General features: G+C 44.1%; 1 protein-coding gene and 1 long non-coding RNA gene across 2 annotated transcripts; one reads left to right on the top strand and one right to left on the bottom strand.

Moving 5' to 3' along the window:
• The first annotated feature begins 7,176 nt into the window (after window positions 1-7,176).
• On the top strand, window positions 7,177-9,095 carry LOC122007881 (ACT domain-containing protein ACR8-like). The gene is made up of 4 exons (XM_042563409.1): window positions 7,177-7,355; window positions 7,437-8,232; window positions 8,319-8,423; window positions 8,504-9,095. The coding sequence occupies exons 1-4, from the start codon at window positions 7,312-7,314 to the stop codon at window positions 8,876-8,878; spliced, it is 1,320 nt and encodes a 439-aa protein (XP_042419343.1). The 5' UTR covers window positions 7,177-7,311; the 3' UTR covers window positions 8,879-9,095.
• A 744-nt stretch (window positions 9,096-9,839) lies between these two features.
• Window positions 9,840-12,909, bottom strand: LOC122011562. The gene is made up of 2 exons (XR_006119973.1): window positions 12,396-12,909; window positions 9,840-9,994 (listed from the first exon to the last, which is right to left on the bottom strand). It is a non-coding gene; the product is annotated as an uncharacterized LOC122011562 (long non-coding RNA).
• Window positions 12,910-19,201: the final 6,292 nt, after the last annotated feature.

Raw genomic sequence — 19,201 nt, forward strand, 5'->3', positions numbered from 1 at the left:
GCCGGTGCTCGACGGCGGTTATTTATAGCCGGTCCTCTACGGTTTAACGTCTGAGCTAGACGGCCTTTAACTCCTTACCATGTCGAGCGACCTTGGCCTTCATAACTTATCTCGCGCTTGAACAGTTTTCAGGTTCTACCAAGACGGGTCATTTGCTCATGAATCCAATCTGGGAGGCCTTCACTATTCTAGCGCTTGGCTCGATAATCCATATGCCCTTTCACCCAAATTGAGAACGACTCCGCCGAATGTGTGGTTTGCTTCACGAGCATTTTGCTCGGCTAATTTACCTCCGTCCGAAGGTACTGGTCTCGATCCTCGAGAGCTTGGCTCGACCCATTTACCTCCGCCCAACGACGCGGGGCCCTTGTCGACAATGCCTTATATTTGTTCTCTTGGTTCTTCATTTCGCATTTCCGTATTCATCGAAAAAGTACACAGGATGATTTACAGTGGTACACCTTCATCCCGCCCGGTAAGGCCGGAGGTGGTTCGCGCTCCACGGCTATCTAACTGCCGACCGTCCTCATCCTCCAAATAATACGCCCCGAGCGCTCGACACTTTGAAGGGCCCCGCCCACGGAGCTTCAAGCTTGCCGACGCCGCCGACCGGTTTGACTTTCTTCCGGATAAGGTCGCCGACCTGATCGGGAATGACGCGGCGGTTGTAGTTTTGCTTCATTCGCTGACGGTATGCCATCACCGAACGGATGTCTTGGCTCGCCTCGTCAATCATATCCACCCATGTTCCTCCGATCGGCGCTGTTTCATCGCATAATTGGACCCGGACGGACTCGACGACTTCAACCGGATGATCGCCGCCCGACACCGATGAAAAAGTGTGACGCCTGCTGCTTCCTTAGAGTCGTCCGGATGGCCCATAAATGCCCGACACTTCATCCGGCCTACTTCCTCCCACGTGGTCGAGCCGAGCGCGCAGAATACGGAGAATTTCCCGGTTGGCTACTTCGGCTTGACCGTTGCTTTGGGGGTAAGCCACGGACGTGAAGTGTTGCTCAATGCCATAGCTTTTGCACCAATCTTCTAGCACCTTCCCTGTGAATTGCCGCCCATTGTCGGAAACCAATCGGCGAGGGATACCGAACCTACAGATGATGTGTTGCCAGATGAATTTTTTGACCATCTGCTCGGTGATCCTGGCTAGTGGCTCGGCTTCCACCCACTTGGAAAAATAATCGACCGCCACCAGCAAAAATTTCCTTTGCCCGGTCGCCATCGGGAATGGACCCACAATATCCATTCCCCATTGATCGAAAGGACATGAAACGGCTGATGTCTTCATCTCCTCTGCCGGTCGGTGCAAGAAGTTGTGATACTTCTGGCATGAAAGGCACGTAGATACTGTCCGAGCGGCGTCCATTTGTAAGGTCGGCCAAAAGTATCCAGCTAGCAAAATCTTCTTGGCTAGTGATCGTCCGCCCGGATGTCCTCGGCACGATCCTTGATGTACCTCTTGAAGGATGTAAGCCGAGTCTTCCGAGCTCACACACTTCAACAGCGGGCGAGAGAAAGCCTTCTTGTAGAGCTGATCGCCGATGAGTGTGAACCGACCGGCCCTCCTCCTGAGCAGCTGGGCTTCCTCCCGATCGGCAGGAGTGGTGCCTGAGCGCAAAAACTCCATGATAGGTGTCCTCCAGTCGTCCGGAAACATGAGGCCTTCCATCCGGTCAACATGTGCCACCAAAGATACTTGTTCAATGGGCTTCGGGATAATGACCGGCGTTATAGAACTTACTAGTTTGGCCAACTCATCGGCTGCCTGGTTCTCCGTTCGGGGAATCTTCTGAATAAGAACCTCGCAGAAATTAGCTTTGAGTTTTTCAAAGGCCTCCGCGTAGAGTTTAAGCCGAGCGCTATTGATTTCAAAGGTGCCCGACAGTTGCTGAGCGGTCAACTGTGAATCTGAATAAAGCGTCACCCGACCGGCTCCCACATGCCGTGCTGCCTGCAATCCGGCTATGAGGGCCTCATACTCTGCTTCATTGTTGGTAGCCTTGTAATCCAGCCGGACGGATAGTTGACATTCATCTTCGCGCGGGAAAGTAAGAGCATTCCAATCCCACTCCCAGGCCGAGTGGAAGACCCATCCACATATATTCTCCACAGTTCCCAGCTCCGCTTTTGCACTTCGTCCACAAATCAGCCAAAACCTAAGCCTTAATAGCTGCCTGGGGTTGATACTGTATGTCATACTCGCTCAACTTTGTTATCCACTTAATCAGCCTTCCAAACACTTCTGGGTTGACGAGCACTCGTCTTAATGTGCTATTAGTTAGAACAATTATAGGGTGAGAAAGAAAATAAGAGTGCAACCTCCGAGTGGCTAAAACCAGCCTGTACACCAACTTATCAAGAGCGGTGTAGTGACATTCAACGTATTCCAATAAATGTCTCAAAAAAATACATAGGCTGTTGTTCATTTCTGTCCTACCGCACCAACGCTGACTCGACAACCTGGTCAGTGGAAGACAAGTAATCCACAGTGGCTCGCACACGATGGGCTTCGCTAGTACAGGTAAAGACAATAAATAACTTTTAAGCTCCTCTGGGGCCTTTGTCGCACTCAATGCCATTGGAATTTAGTGGCTCGGTGAAATATCTTGAAGAATGGTAGGCTTTAGTTAGTTGACTTTGGGAAGAATCAAGAGAGAGTCGTGATTCACCCTATCAAGCGCTGCACTTCTTTCAGGTTGTGAGGTGGAGGCATCTTGGAGGGCCTTCACCTTACTGGTGTTGGCTTCAATTCCCCACTTAGTCATGATGTAGCTAAGAAAGCAATCACTTTTAGCCCCAAACAAATATTTGTTGGAGTTAAGCTTGACTCCATACTTCCTCAGGGTCTCATATAAATCAGTAACTCAGAGGGATTTTATTAGTATATCATCAACATATACCTCCATATTTTTCCTGCTCTACTTTCAGAACACCTTGTTCATGAGTTGCTGGAATGTTGCTCCCGCATTCTTCAGTCCGAACGACATGACAATATAGAAGTACATTCCCTTAGCCGTGATGAAGTTGATTTTCTCCTGATCTTTCTTGGTGAGCAGAATTTTGTAGTACTCCTGATATGCATCCAGCATGCATATTAATTCACAGCTAGTAGCAGAATCCGCCAGTTGTCACCACTTGTTTCCTGGCTTAAACACCAATACTATGTTTGCGAACCAATTCTGAAATTGTACTTCCCGAATATGTCCAACTTCAAGTAGTTTATCCACTTCCGCTCGGATGATTTGATTTTACTCCACTCCAAAATCTCTTTTCTACGCCCGGCGGCGGCGTCCGGTCGGACATGCAATTCATGCTGCGCTATGCTGGCGAAATACCCGGCAGCTCGTGTGTCACAGCGAAGACATCATGATTTGTTGGAGGCATTGGATCGGCTCTCCTTCGCCCTCCTCCGGATCGAGAAGCGATAAAAGTCTGGCCTCCGATCGGGTCGGATGGATTTGAACCTCCTCCTTTCATCATAAATTAAAGCGGGAGGTTTCTGCTATGGCGTGTACCTCGATCCGGGGCGCGCTTCAGCTCGGACCATTTCTATATAGCATCGCCGAGCCGCTAACTGATCTCCTCGTATTTCTCCCACCTTGTCTTCGACGGGAACTTCATCTTCTGGTGGAAGGTTGAGACGACCGCTCGGAATTCACCGAGCCGGCCGTCCCAAAATAACGCTAGGACGAGGGAGAGTCGACCACCACAATTTATTGTCCTGGTCCTCCGAGCGGCTCTTCTCCCAAAGGAGGTAGCCAACCGGATCGTCCGACCTACTGCATTACCGTGAACCCGTAGAGTCGTCATGGCAAGAATCGGCTCGATCAATTTGCAATCGATCGAACGCCTTCTTGAATATAATGTTGACCGAGCTCCCGGTGTCAACAAATATGCGTGAATAGTATAATTTGCTATTACCGCTTTAATGAGCGAGCGTCGTCGTAGAACACTTCTACTCCTTCTAAGTCTCCGGCCCGAAAGTGATTTCCGCCCACTTGCCCGCTCTTGGCTACAACCGATCGCGTGGATCCAGAGCTGCCGGACGCCCGCTTTTCTCGGCTGAGTCTCCTCGGTCGGCCCACCAGCAATAACGTTGATCTCGCCTCGGTGTTGTTTATTTTCCTCTTCCCGAGCGGACACGGATCGTTCTCTTGACGCCGGCGATTCTTGGAGATCTATGCCGATCGGGCGTCTGTTGATGTCGCCTCTCGGTGCGAGTCCGGTCGGCTTCATGGGTCCTTCGCCTCCTGTCGATGGAAGGAGACCGTCGCTCGGCCTTCCTGGGAACGGGATTAGCCACGAAGGGAAGATTTCGACAATCCCTTGTGTTATGCGTATCCGTCCGGTGGAAGGAGCAGAACATAGGGGTCCATTTCTTCTTTGACTTGCTTTGAGCGGCAGCTACTTCTTGTACTTGGGACCTTACACGAGGGGAGCGGATTGCTTCGGCCCTTGGTCCTCTCGGCGGTTGATGAGCGGCGCTTTGTTTACGCTCGGCAATAGGTGCCCGCTCGGTTGAGCTTCCTTTCTGGCAGCTTGCGCTTCTTCCACGTTAATGATGTAGCATATGATCATAATCCCGGGGCGGCTTTCGGATGAGCGATCAGAAGAAATCTCCATCCACTAGGCCTTGTGTGAAGGCATTCATCATGGTTTCCGAAGTGGCCGTTGGAATGTCCATCGCCACTTGGTTGAATCGCTGGATGTAAGCTCGAAGCGATTCCCGGGCCTCTTGCTTGATGGCGAACAGACTTACGCTTGTTTTTTGATAACGCCGTCTGGGCGGTGGTGGAGGAAGGCCGTTCGGAAGTCCTTGAAGCTTGTGATGGATCCGTCCGGCACCTCAAACCACCGTTGAGCCGATCCCGAGAGAGTGGTAAGGAAGACTCGGCACTTTACTCCATCGGTGTATTGATGGAGCGTGGCTGTGTTATCAAACTTACCCAGATGATCATCCGGGTCAGTTGTTCCATTGTACTCGCCGATCGTCGGAGGCACGTAGTGCTTGGGCAGAGGGTCTCGCAGAATAACCTCCGAAAATTGGCGATTGATCCACTCGGGAGATGAGTCCGCTCGGGGAGCTTTCCCCTTTTTGTCATCTCGCCTAGGCATCTCATCTGAAGAAGATCCTCTATCCCTTCGAGCTGGTACGACTTCAGGGGTACGAAATAAGGCTCGATGGAATGCGACAGTGGCTGGAGGTGCTTCCGCTCGGCCACCTGACGCAGACGTTGCTTGTTGCTCCGGTCGTTCGGCTGCTGATTTCTGTTTTTGCTCCACAAGTTTGGCGGCCCTTATCTCGACCAGAGCGTCCAACTCTTCTTGTGAGAGTGCCACGGTATGTATTCTTCCAGCCTCGTCCATTGCCTTTGCTCAGATGCAGGTGCGTTCCCACAGACGGCGCCAAATTGATCCTGTACGAACCAGGGGTCAACGAATGCTGGGGACGTGGCGCTCCCTGCTGGATCCTCGAGTGCTACGGTGAACCTGCAACAAAACCGAGCCGGGAGGGGTGTCCCGGCGATGGCCCTCCGACGCTCAAGTCAGGCGAAGGAATAGATGAAAGTGGTTGCCGGATGAAGACTCGCGTACCTCCGGTTGAAGAAGTGGAGGCCTTATATAGAATTCTGAGGAGACTGATGTACATATACCGAGGCACACACACGTGTCCTCAACCCATACCCAGTATGGACTTGTCAGAGGAGCTTGCCTGACTCCTTACTGCTACAGTACGAGCACGTCTTTGATGGGACAGTGAGCGCGTCTTTGATAGGACAGTGAGCGCGTCTTTGATAGGACAGTGAGCGCATGTCCTAAGATCCTGCATATCATCTGCTGTCAGAAGATGTTTCTATCCTTGCCTTTTCTTACTTCCCGTCGATCGTCCGACCGGTCGGCAGTTTCCTCGCGTCCGGCCGATCGGGTGTTCTGATCCGCGCGGGAGCTTCCTGGTCATGTGCTCTCTGGACTGTTCGCAGCATTGATGTTTTATTCCTTCGCCTGCTCGGCCTTTCCTACTGTTCATCATGAGCGTCGGAACCCCGACTCCGGCGGGGTGTATTGCTTCCGCTCGGAAGCTTCAGCTGGTCGTCGCCCTTCTTATCCGCTCGGCCAAGACCTTTGGCCCTCGCGACGTTGACTGCTAAATGAGATCCCCCATTCTTACTGCCGGATCAATATTTATAATAGAATAATTCGGATATGAAGCCTTTTTAATTTCATAAAATATTGATTGCTTGTTGGTGAGGAAATTGGGGCCCAAAAGTTTCATAAAGCCTTTCCGAGAGAACCAAAAAAAACAAGTGAGTGAAAGATTAAAAAAACACACTCCTTTGATTTTTTTTTTTTACCATTCTAAATTTTATAATTGCAATCCCACAAAATGTGCACTATCGAATCGAACTGCACGGAGAAGTTGGAATGAATCCCAAGACCTCGATATCGTATGGCCTCAACACTTGCAATTGGTCGGAGTAGCAATTCACCGGCGATGAGAACATCATTCTGTAAAATGTAAATACTTCTCAACTGCTATTTTATTCTGCACGACAACTTGTTAGTCTTGCCACGCACATCAAACAGACCAATATATATATATACACCATGTTTTAAACATGGGATCCAGATTTGTTAATCGATTTTAAGTATGGTAAGGCTAACTAACATTCGATCGATGGATTCTTAACAAATCTGGATCCCATGTTTAATTGATTAACAAATCTGGATCCCATGTTTAAAACATGGACGCGAAGGATGCAGCAGTTGCGGTAGGAGATCCGCCGCTAGATCCTGCCGCACGGAACGCACGTACCGAGACCCGGGGGCACATGTGCTGTTCTCCTGCGTAGACCTTGAGGCGCTCAAGGTCGAGTCGTCCGAGAGAGGGGCGAGGGTCTATCGGTCGGCAGGGCAGGGCAGGGCAGGGCGGATCAATGAGGCTTGTTGGTTGGTTGGTTAATGAGAGACGGTCGCACACACCAAAACCCGCATCGCGAAGCAGCTGGCAGGTGGGCATAATAATAACGTGCGGCGCACGGAAGGAAGACGACCCGCTCGCATTGTCGGTTAGCTCCTTGCCCCCACGTGTGCAGAACCAACGTGTAAATTGCACGTGGTTTGTTGAAGAACCAAATGTGGCAGGTGGACTCATAGATGGGTCGACGAGGCCCGTCTCTCACCCGTCCTCCCTCTTTCTTCCAGTCTTCTCTCGCAGCTTTTTAAATACGTGAAGGAAGGGCGAGGAAGAGGATTAGAGGAGCAGAAGAGGAGGTAGGTTGAAGTCATTAGCCTGCCATGGAGGAGTACAACAAATTCATCATTCGTATGAACACTCCCCGGTAAGAGTAAGAATGTTTTCTTCCTTTTGCTGCTCTGTTTTGGAGTAGGGCGCTGGGCTTGCTGAATTCAGGGCGGCGCAGGGTGGTGGTGGACAATGCGGTGGGCGCCACCGCGACGGTGGTGAAGGTTGACAGCGCTCGGGAGCGTGGCGTGCTTTTGGAGGTCCTCCGTGTGCTCGCCGATCTCGATCTCGTTATCGGAAAGGCCTACATCTCCTCCGACGGCCGTTGGTTCATGAACGTCTTCCACGTCACTGATCGCCACGGTCGCAAGCTCGCCGACCTCCACCTGGCCTCCAAACTCGAGCTTTCCCTTTGCGCTGATGCCGATGATAACGGCAATGATGCCCCAGACGAGGTAGCTGGAGGCGAGATATGTGGCGCCACCGAACTAGCGCTCGCGGGCGACGACCGCCCGGGTCTCCTCTCCGAGATTTTCGCCGTGCTTCGCGATGCCGAGTGCGACGTCGTGGCGGCTAAGGTATGGACGCACAACGGCCGCGTCGCGTGCCTTATTTCTGTGGTCTTCGGAAGCGCCAACGACCCGCACAGCATCGTGGCGCGGCTACGGAGCGTACTGATAGGCGACCACGGTGAGAGGGTCACCGCCGGCATGGGACCGCCTTCGACGGCTCATTCAGACCGCAGGATGCACCAGCTTATGTTCGATGATCGCGACTACGAGCGCGCCGGCTGCCGGGTCAAAACGCCGTTGGTGGTCTCTGTGCAAAACTGGGTAGACCGCGGTTACTCCGTCGTCAACGTCGAGTGCCGTGATCGACCGAAGCTTCTCTTCGACGTGGTCTGCACGCTGATCGATATGGAGTACGTCGTCTTCCATGGAACCGTCGACACCGACGGCATTCGAGCCCACCAAGTAAAATTTCTGGCTCCAAAATCCAATTCTGCATCAAAATTTGGCTTAAAATCGTTCACATCGCGCTGAATCCGTGAATTAATTAGGAATTTTACATAAGGCATTTGGACGGCACTCCGATCAGTTCGGAAGCAGAGCGGCAGCGAGTTGTTCAATGTCTCCAAGCCGCCATCGAGCGCAGAGCATCAGAGGTACGTGTTCCATTCTATCAGTACCATCCCAATCCAAAATTAAATTTCGAGCTGCAATTTGCCCCCTTTTCACGCCGCAGGGAGTGATGTTAGAGCTGCGGACGGCGGATCACAGGGGCTTACTAGCGGACGTGACGCAAATCCTGCGCGAGCACGGACTGTCGGTGACGAGGGCGGAAGTTAGTACCAAAGCCGGAGTAGCCACGAGCTCGTTCTACGTCGCCGACCCATCTGGCCGCGCAATAAGCCAGAGGATCGTCGACGCCATCACGGAGAAGATCAGCGTCGACAGCCTCAAGTTGAGCGACGAGCGCGGTCCATGCTCGCTTCGTAAGTGGTCGCCGGCCGAGGAGGAGACAGCGGCGAACGGCGGCGGAGGAGTCGGACTCTTCCACTTGGGCAGCATCGTGAAGAGGAACCTCTTCAACTTGGGCCTGATTAGATCCTGCACCTAATGGGACCGGACTTGACTTGACTTAGAAAAGATGCATGCACAGAGTACCCAAGAGGATGCCGACTGGTTTGGTGAACAATGTGGTGGTTGAAGGGGAACTTTTGGTGCCAGCTATTGGCCATGGCCTTTGCCAAAGCTGCATCGTACCAATTATTTATGCATGCAACATTACTGTACAGAACAGACACTAATGCATGCTCCAATGACCTTTTCTTTTACTGGTAAATGTTTGGTGAGTGATGTTTCACCGCACAGAAAAAGGTCACTTGATTAGCAAGCCAAACGGGCAGGAAGATGCATTAATGCGATAAGATTGCAATCGCATACCGAACATGCTTCCCTACGGACGAGACGTCAACGTTTTCAAACACGGAACGAGTGGACAGGCGGGGGTGCTTCTGGAGTGAACGTGCTTGACTTTAAGGTTCCATGGCAAGTTTAATGGTTGAGATTTTAGATTTATGGTCCTAGTCGAACCTATAATATACTGTATTTAGCAAAGAGATAAGTAAGCCATTATATATTAAAGATATTAGTGAATGATAAAAAAAAAAAACTAGTCATTGTCATTAGATATATGGTCAGAGTATCACTCAATAGATAAAAAATCAATCATGTTGGAAGTTGATCAAGTCCAGGCGCTCGGACCAAATCCAGAAGCCCAAACTCCAAGCGTCCGGATCAAGTCTAGGCGCTTGGAGTAGTCTTGGCCAGATCTGTCGCACTTCGAAGGAGTTTCTACCCGACAAAAGGATAGTATCTCCTCCCTTATGATAACATATGGAACTTGGATACAATGTCACAAGACAGAACAAGTATAATATCTACAACCTACACGGCTGGAAACAAAAACACACTGGAAGATAAAAGATATCCAACCACATAATAAAGGGATTTACACAATCCCAAATAACATAGAAAACATAAATGGATTGCGTGTTGGCACGACTTAACACAGCAAATATCACAACCTAATAAAATACATTACCAAACTACAATTCATGAACAAAACTAAGTACAAATATAAAGCAATAATGTATAACATGGAAAACACGATCTCGAGTGGGAGGTGGGACTAGCAGCCAGGACCTCTAAGTGACACAATACACCTGCTAACCTAGAAATAAAGGAAAAGCAAGGGTAGTGAGTACAAAATAGTTAGCGGGAATAAGAGGATAGTGCATGATAGTGTATATAAGGAGATCAAAGAATACAGTTTCAGGTGAAATACTCACTATAAAAGTAAGAGAGTCAAAATAAGTGATTCTCCCCCCATCAAATGCTTACTTCAGATTAGAGATGTTCTTCTACAACGCACCACCTCAATTGGAGCAGCAAAGATGAAGCTCACAGAATGGTTTGTGGAAGGGGAAAACGAGACAGCTTTGGCCTATGACTTCTTCAGGCCGAAAATGCCCAAAGTTCCCTAGTTTTCAGTGATTTGGAAGCCAAGTTTAATGCCCAAACATCGATTCACAGCTTGGTTGCTTGCCCACGGAAAGTTAAGGACAGCAGACACTTTGTCATACGTGCCAAACAAGATGTGTGCATTATGTCAACACCATGAAGAGTCCAATGGTCACATTTTCTTTGAATGTGCAGTTGCAAAGTCTCTTCTTGATAGGGTTGTGAGATGGATGGACATCAAATTTGATATCACTAGTATGACCAAATTACTTGATGTGTTTCAACGACATTATGAAGGTAAAGGCCGGCAAGTCAAGGCCCGATATCTTGTTGTATCTTCGATGATTTATCTTATATGGGAGGCACGCAACCGATCACGTTTTGAGGGCATTGTACCTTGTGTTGAGAGGATGTTTCACAAAGTCCAGATCCATGTCTGGCGCTTTGTAGACATCAAGTGATGTACTTTGTACTTTGTATGATTCTAGTTTTAGTAGTATAATACATTTACCTTCCCAAAAAAGAGAGAGTCAAAATAAGCAACCACTAATGAAGCATAAGAAACTACATAACCATCTACTAATCTGCTCACCTAGATAAGACCAATAAATCAGGAGTACACATAGATCCTGTACAAACAAATACACTACTAGCGTATATCAAGAGTATAACAAGCACTGGCTACGCGTAACAACATGCTACTGTGAATGAGTCTCATGCATAGTTAGGGTATATAAATAGTCCATGTTTGTAGGAGAATCCTTTACAACGGATGGTTCCTTGGGTGGATAGGATGAGGTAGCTATCTAGCAACTCAGCTACTGACTGCGGGAGAACGCTCTACTACGGATGATCCCGTAGGCAATTAGGATATGTAAACAATCATTGTCTGTAGGAGAACACTCTACAACGGATGGTCCCGTAGGCAGACAAGATGCATAAGTGACTACTATCTGCAGGATAACACTCTACCACAAATGGTCCCATGGACAGACATGATATATACATATTCCAAGTCATAATGACAAAATAAGTAATAACAATCCATCTGAGGATAATGCTCTTCAAGCCACCCTATAGTCTAACCTCATTAGTGTATAGGCATGTGCCTAAATAACAACCAAAAGTCTAGTAGGATACTCAATATTCTATGGTATGATATAATCTTACTAACATATTGGTACTCATATAAGTACACAATTATACTACCTACGACATCGCTAACTGGTAGGCACAAGCATAAGTACCTAACTATACTATGATATAAATGCACAAGTATAAGTCTATAACTACACTAGGGTCTGGTATATCTTATACATATAACCAATCCAAGCATGAAAACAACGAGACTGCATATGTGTCGATATCGACAAACAAATAAGAACAAACAACAAAGATCAATTGCAAGAATAACATAGAGTGGAGGCAGGGAAAGCAAGTAAATGCTACTTAATCAACGTATAACAATAAATAATCATGCACTAAGGACAAATCAATAAAGAAACAAGGCAAGAATACCCGCCTCAAGTGTAGCTTGTGTCGAACTAATCTCACGTCGAGATGCTCATCTCAATCAAAATCCCACAATCACATAGTGTATAGTGTAGCTACGTCAAACATAAAACCAATGGCAAATTCCTAATCCTAAATTGATTAGGAAAACACTAATTAACTCAACCTATTAATCCAAACCCCATGTTTCTCATACACCACAACTTAAATAATCTCAAACCAATAATAAGCTATTTGTTTAATCCATGTATTAATTACACTATAGATCAAGTAATTACATCATAAGCTTATTAATCAATCAATCCAAATTAGTCATAGGGTTTAACCAACCTTACCCTACTGTTAGCCAGTGTCATTACATTGAATGAGGGTTAACTCAACAACTTCACTGTTAATGGAGAGTTACTCAACCCCAAGACAACAACCAAATTTTTAATACATCCAACAAAATTAACCTACAACAATTAATTTGAAGGGAACTTAATCCATCCACCTCACCATTAAAGCAAGCTGCCAAATCAACAACCAACCTCAAATTTCAGACTCTACTCGGTAACATGACTACTCTAAACAAAACTTAGGTAAGGCAGAATTATTACCCATGGTTTCTTCCTCTCTGGTAGGGGCTCCTGGCGGCTTGTGGAGGCAGCAGCAACAGGGATTGCTGCTCGAGGTATGCCGATTTGAGATGGCTGTAGATCGTCTGTTGGCTTGAGATGGCTACAGATCGGTACTTCAACTATGTCCTAGGTCTCGGGCCATGGTCCACAACAACTGACGATGGCCCCCGACAGGGAAACCGCTAGCAGTGGCAAGGAGACGACATCGGGCAGAGATGGCACAGCGTGGCCAGAAATTGCAAGGGGAAATCAGCGCTTCCACAGCGGCTGACAACGTCGGCGTTGTCGACCTAGCCCCACACGAGGGCAGTGTGATGACTTGTTAGGATGGCGGCGTCGACGATTGAGGAGTCATGGGGCGGCGCCGTGAGGGTAGAGTCGCGGAGAGGTGTCACAAGAATAGGATTTAGGAAACATAATATATATTTTGGAAATTAAACATTTCCTCATTTAAATAGGGTTGCTAAAATATGTTTCCTTTCTATCCCATTTATCCCCATAACATACGACTCTAATGAAATCAAGAAAAATTTAAGTGAATTCTATAAATTCATATAAATTTATTTCCCTCTTGATTTTGCACCCATATAAATTTATTTTTTCTAAATAAATTTAATATGTCAATGTTTAATCATTTAAAATTCATATATATAATTTTGGTATATTACACAATCAACGAGCCGTTGTAGCGAGGATCAGTACTAGAGTCCACGTCAACTGACTCTAAGTACCCAGACTGGGTCTAGGCTTCGGGAAGTGAAGATCCATTGGAAAGAAGTCGTTGTTGAGTGGATCGAGTCAACCATGTCCAGGTGCCCGGAGGTGCCACGTTAATAACGATTAACTTCGACCAGTGGGTTATAAATAGAGTCATGATTCTCAAAGTTTACAACAGTACAACACACTCATTCTTAACTTCCATATTTTGTAATTTCATTTCGTATTTGTAATTATTGTAAGAGGTTACTCCATCTTCAACAGAGGAGAACTTTTATTATTTTGGATTAGCAACTTTCCTAATTGTAAACCAAGTAAAATTTTTGTCTCCTACTTTTATTTATGCTTATTTTAATTAACTAATATGTATTTGTCCTTACTAAATTTGATAACAATAGAAGTATTAATTTGATTTGTATGGTTATTCATCCCTCTTTAGTTGACCTAACAAGTACCAATAGGTATAGTAAGATTAATCGGAGATGAGTGGAGAGTCGTCTTGGTGGAGCTGAACATTTTGGTTTATTAGTACTGAGTGAATACCCTTCGCACATATCTCGATTAGAAGCCGTCGAGTTGATTCATCCGGATTTTGATCTTATCTCAACAAGAGTATTAACTTTTTTGGTACATGTGGCAACCTCCGATACTTCTCATATTACACGTGTGCGATATATATATATATATATATATATATATATATATATATATATATATATATATATATATATTTATATATATATATATATATATATATATATATATATATATATACGTGCGGTTCAAAGGGAAACGATTGTGACTTCTAATTCGTGTGGAAGTATATTAGTCAACTCAAATATCTAGTGGCGCAAATCCAGATATGTGTATAAGTAATATTCATTTTTTAGAGTGCAAGATATATGATCACTATAATAGAGACTATTATAATAGTCCTGGGTTGAGGACTATTATTATGATAGACTTTGTGTTCGGAAGACATGTAATTCCAGCATATTGATACAGTTGGTTTATATAATGTTACTATTATTAATATGCCTATGATCAATTTTTAGTGGATACAAAATATTTCACTAGTTATCTCAACTTCTTTTTATATGGGTTGATGATGTTCAGTGGAATCCTCATGATTTACTTCATTTTCAGAAAGAGAAGAGTTATCTTAAAGGGCGGTCGAGATGATGATTTTTACCCTTTATTGTTTATATATAGTTAGATGAGGCAGTAGAGACGGTGGGAGCCACATGACAGACCTATAACTCAATTAACCCAAGGAGGTTCAGCTTGACTCACAGTGGAGCTCGACCAATCAAGTCAATCTGCCTTGAGATTAAGATTGGATCAAACCAGTAGACCGAAAGATGGGGACACGTGATTATAGTCCAACCAAAACTAAGTTCTATGGGAGATTGATGGGACGAGTGGAATATGTTGGTGTTAGGACCGGAGCGTAGCAGAAGACATATAATGAATTATGGATCTTTTCGTGGTACATATAGTTTTACATATAATCATATAAAAAACATACTTCGAGTTCTCGATAGTCTTGAATGATATTACAGACAGATAAGAGCCCCATGTGTGACTCCTCTAGCGGTATCCATGCGCACTAGATCACGAACTTGAAATGATCCATTAGGTGCTAGCCTATTAGATCGACAAAACCTTGGAAGCACTACGATCTCTTCCGAACGAAGAAGTTGACGAAGGAGAAATGGATAGAAGGAATGCTACTCTTGAATCTTCCCAAGGATGACTACTTATAGCTTCTAAGGAATACGAAGAGTTAAGTTCTCAATAAATTCATCATTTATGATCTTCATTAATTAGAAAGATGAAGAGTTATAGCCTCTATAAATTCTTCATTTATAACCTTCATTATGACGACTCTTCAACTTCTTCATTAATTATCATTATGATGACTCTTCGAATTCTCCATTAATTATCATGATTATGGCTATTCGAATTCTCTATTCTTTGTATCAAATAAATCCATATTTGATCTTGATCTCGATTAGCTTTCGATACCATTGTTTATGTTTACATGCTATGCGTGCGACCCTCAAGATTTTATACACTAAGGCAATGTAAATCCATACACAGACTAAGATAACTGTTTAACAATAGTTTTTAGCCACTCAACGTAATAAAATTAATATCAGTCATAAACTGTAAACCACCATGAACCGATTATTGTGTAATTCAATCTCTTTATCTAAGCCTACATCCCAATTAATTCAATACATTATACATCATTACCAAATTAATTGTTTTACTTGATTTCCAAGATATAATAAGCTCCTCTTGAATGATAAATCGTTCCTCCCATGGCTATAGATTTTGAGCCACTAATATCTCTATCAAGTGGCCAGGATGTTAACTCATAATCGAAGAAAGCGATGAATCCTCTATTGACTCAACACTATTCTCTCTACGCTTTGTCATACACCCAACTACCATATTAATCACAATCTGATTAAAGACTGCTTTTAACGGCGTCAAAGCACATAACTTCACGCATAGAATAAATGAAGGTCTCAAGTCAAAAAATCAGTTACACTCATTCATAAAAGGAATAACCAATGATATTTAATATGTGATCTTCTCTTGAGCGGGTCATGTCCAGTGTACCTCTAAACTTAAGGCACCCTCAAGTACAATTTGGATATTCATCTCTCGATCTATCTCGACCTAGTCATACTCAACGTTGATCTAGATATCCATGTCCTCTCTAGATATCTATCTGATCAAGGTCTGTTTTCAGATTAATATACCCATTAATTTGTGGGACTTTATCATTAATCATATACGTACAAAAAGTAAATAATTAATGATAAATTCTTGCCTTTATTAAATAATTATCCACAAAATACATAAGGAGTGTCTTGGCACATAAGTGTACACACTAACAGTTGTGCAGACACGTTCTTAGTACGTGGGCGAACACACAAGATGTGCTACAAACATGATCCAAAGACGTGGGTTAAGACGCGTGAAGTGCATGGAATGCATGGTGAGAACATTTCTCACATGTGGAAAAAGAACTTGTTCTTTGTTCTTCTAAGATACTTGAGGATAGTCTTTACCGCAGTCCAATGACCCTTTCTAGGATCTGACTGATATCTACTCGTCATGCTTAATGCATGCGAGACATCTGGTTGAGTGCATATCATAGTATACATTATGGACCCTATAGCCGAAGCATAAAGTATCTTGTCTATTCTACTTCTTTCCTTTTGTGTTCCTGGACACATAACCTTGGAAAGATGCACACCATGGGACACTGGTAAATATCCTCTCTTGGAGTCCTGCATACAGAATCTATTCAGCATTTTATCAATGTATACACCTTGACTCAATCCTGGTAACATGCTTTGTCTATCTCAGTATATTCTAATACCTAAAACATAGGTTGCATCTCCAAGATCTTTTATTGAGAAACACTCTCCCAACTAAGTCTTGATAGATTCTAAGCTAGGGATGTCATTGCTTATAGGAAATATATCATCAACATACAACACTAGAACGTAATCTTGCTCCCACTAATCTTCTTGTAAACGCAAGGTTCTTCTAGATTTTTGACAAAAGAAAAATCTTTAATGACTTCGTCAAATTGCAGATTTCAACTCCGAGATGCTTGCTTTAGTCCATAAATTGACTTCTTGAGCCTACATAACTTATTGGCATTCTCAGATTTTATAAAACTGGGAGGTTGTACCATATATACTTTCTCCTGTAACCTTCCATTTAGGAAAACAGTTTTAACGTCCATTTGTCAAATCTCGTAGTCCTTGTAAGCTATTAGCTAGTAAAATTCTAATAGACTTAAGCATTGTAATGGAGGAAAATGTTTCATCATAGTCAATTCCTCGATGTTGATTAAAACCCTTTGCCACAAGTCTAGCTTTGTAGGTACTTATGTTCCTATCCATGTCAATATTTTTCTTGAAGATCCATTTGCACCTTATGGATTTTACCCCAATTGACACATCAACCAACTCTCAAACTTGGTTGGTGTACATGAAGTCCATTTCAGATTTTATGGCTTCCAGCCATTTCTCAGAATCATTTGAAGCAACCGCTTCCTTGTAAGTTGACGATTCATCATCTTCGATGAGTAACACTTCCTCATCTTGGGTTACTAGCCAACCATATCTGTTTGGCTCTCGGTGTATTCTTATAGACTTACGTTGATCTCACATTTCTTGAGCAGTCTCGGATGAAGGAGACACTTGTACTTGTGGCATTGTCTCATTATCTAACTGTTCATCTTCCAACCTGTTTGTAGAGTCTATAATTTCTTCAAAACTTACTTTACTCCCACTACTTTTTTTAGAAATAAATTCTTTTTCCAAGAAAGTAGCATATCGAGCAAGAATAACTTTGTGCTCACTTGGGAGATAAAAATAATATCCCATTGTAGCTTCGGGATAACCTACAAATGTACATTTTATGGATCTTGCTGCAAGTTATTAGAATTTTCATTTTTCACATAAGCATCACAACCCCATATCTTAAGATAAGACAAATTTAGTTTCTTTCCAAACCATAATTCATAAGGAGTCTTATTTACAGTCTTGGTTGGAACTCGGTTAAGTGTGTGTGTTGTTGTTTCTAAGGCATAGCCCCAAAATGACATTGGAAGACTTGCATGACTCATCATTGATCTAACCATATCCATGAGTGTGCGATTTCTCCTTTTTGAAATACCATTCCACTCCGGCGTTCTAGGAGGTGTAAGCTGAGAAATTATCCCACACTCTTTTAGGTAATCAATGAACTCTTGGCTTAGATACTCGCCACCTCAATCACTCGAAGGGCCTTAATCTTCTTGTCATGTTGATTTTCTACCTCATTCTTAAACTTCTTAAACTTGTCTAGAGTTTCAGACTTATGCCTTATTAAGTAGACATATCCATATCTACTTAAATCGTCAATAACAGTCACGAAGTAAGTATACGCTCCTCTAGCCTGAACTTGCAATGACCCATAAACATCACTATATATGAGTTCTAGTGGTTCCTTTGCCTGTTCATATATCTTGGTGAATGACTTCTTGGTCATTTTGCCTTGTAAACATGCTTCACATGTATCTATGGACTCTAATTCAAAAGAGTCCAAATACCCATTACTGAGTAATCTAACAACGTGTTTCTGGGTTATATGACCAAGTCTACAGTGCCAGAGATATGTTAAGTTTGAGTTATGTAATTTTTATTTCTTACTTTCAATACAATAGATCGGTTCATCTAAGTTAAGAACATAAAGACTATTATTCAATGAACCATTCCCATAGAATATATTATTCAAATAAAAGGAGCATAACTTGTTCTTGAATTGAAATACAAATCCCTTGGTGTCTAAACTTGACACCAAAATGATATCCTTTGAGAAACTAGAAACAAAATAATAATTTTCTAAATTCAAAATAAGTCCACTAGGCAAATTTATCGAATAGATTCCTACAACTAATGCAGTAACTCTCACTCCATTTACTTGTAAGTCCATTTTGCCCTTGGGCAATTGTATGCAGTCACTTAGACCCTGTATATTCGCACAAATGTGAGAACTACTTCCAGAATCTATGATCCATGATGAAGAAATAGAAAGATTGCACTCTATCATAAAGATACCTGAAGCATCAGCTCCAGTGGCATTCTTCTTCATGGAAATATAGTAGTTTTTCTTCCAGTGACCTTTCTTGCCACAATGGAAGCACATGACCTCCTTCTAATCAGATTGGGGCACCTGCATCCCTTTCTTAAGCTTCTTCTGAGCTTGATATCTAGGATTCTTCATTGCATTAGCCTTGGGATTAAACTTCCCGGTGCTAGGGCGCTTGTTGGTATTTCTGACCATTATTGTATGAGTGAAGGATTTACCTTTATATCCTTCTCGGCAGTTTTCAGCATTACCATCAGATCAGTCAAACTTTTATCCATGCTGTTCATGTTGAAGTTCAACACAAACTAAGAAAATGATGGAGGTAGTGACGACAAGATTAGGTCAACAGCCAAGTCCTGGTCCAACTTGGAACCTAAGCTCTCGAGCCTCTCTCTATACCCGAT

The sequence above is a fragment of the Zingiber officinale genome, chromosome 8A, assembly GCF_018446385.1.
Source record: "Zingiber officinale cultivar Zhangliang chromosome 8A, Zo_v1.1, whole genome shotgun sequence".
NCBI lineage: Eukaryota > Viridiplantae > Streptophyta > Magnoliopsida > Zingiberales > Zingiberaceae > Zingiber > Zingiber officinale.

Excerpts from the sequence above, each read along its gene's own strand:
- LOC122007881 (XM_042563409.1), top strand. The coding sequence starts at position 7,312 with ATGGAGGAGTACAACAAATTCATCATTCGTATGAACACTCCCCG. Across the intron at positions 7,356-7,436 it reads ATTCGTATGAACACTCCCCG|GGTGGTGGTGGACAATGCGG; the intron begins GTAAGAGTAAGA and ends AGGGCGGCGCAG. Across the intron at positions 8,233-8,318 it reads ACGGCATTCGAGCCCACCAA|GAATTTTACATAAGGCATTT; the intron begins GTAAAATTTCTG and ends TGAATTAATTAG.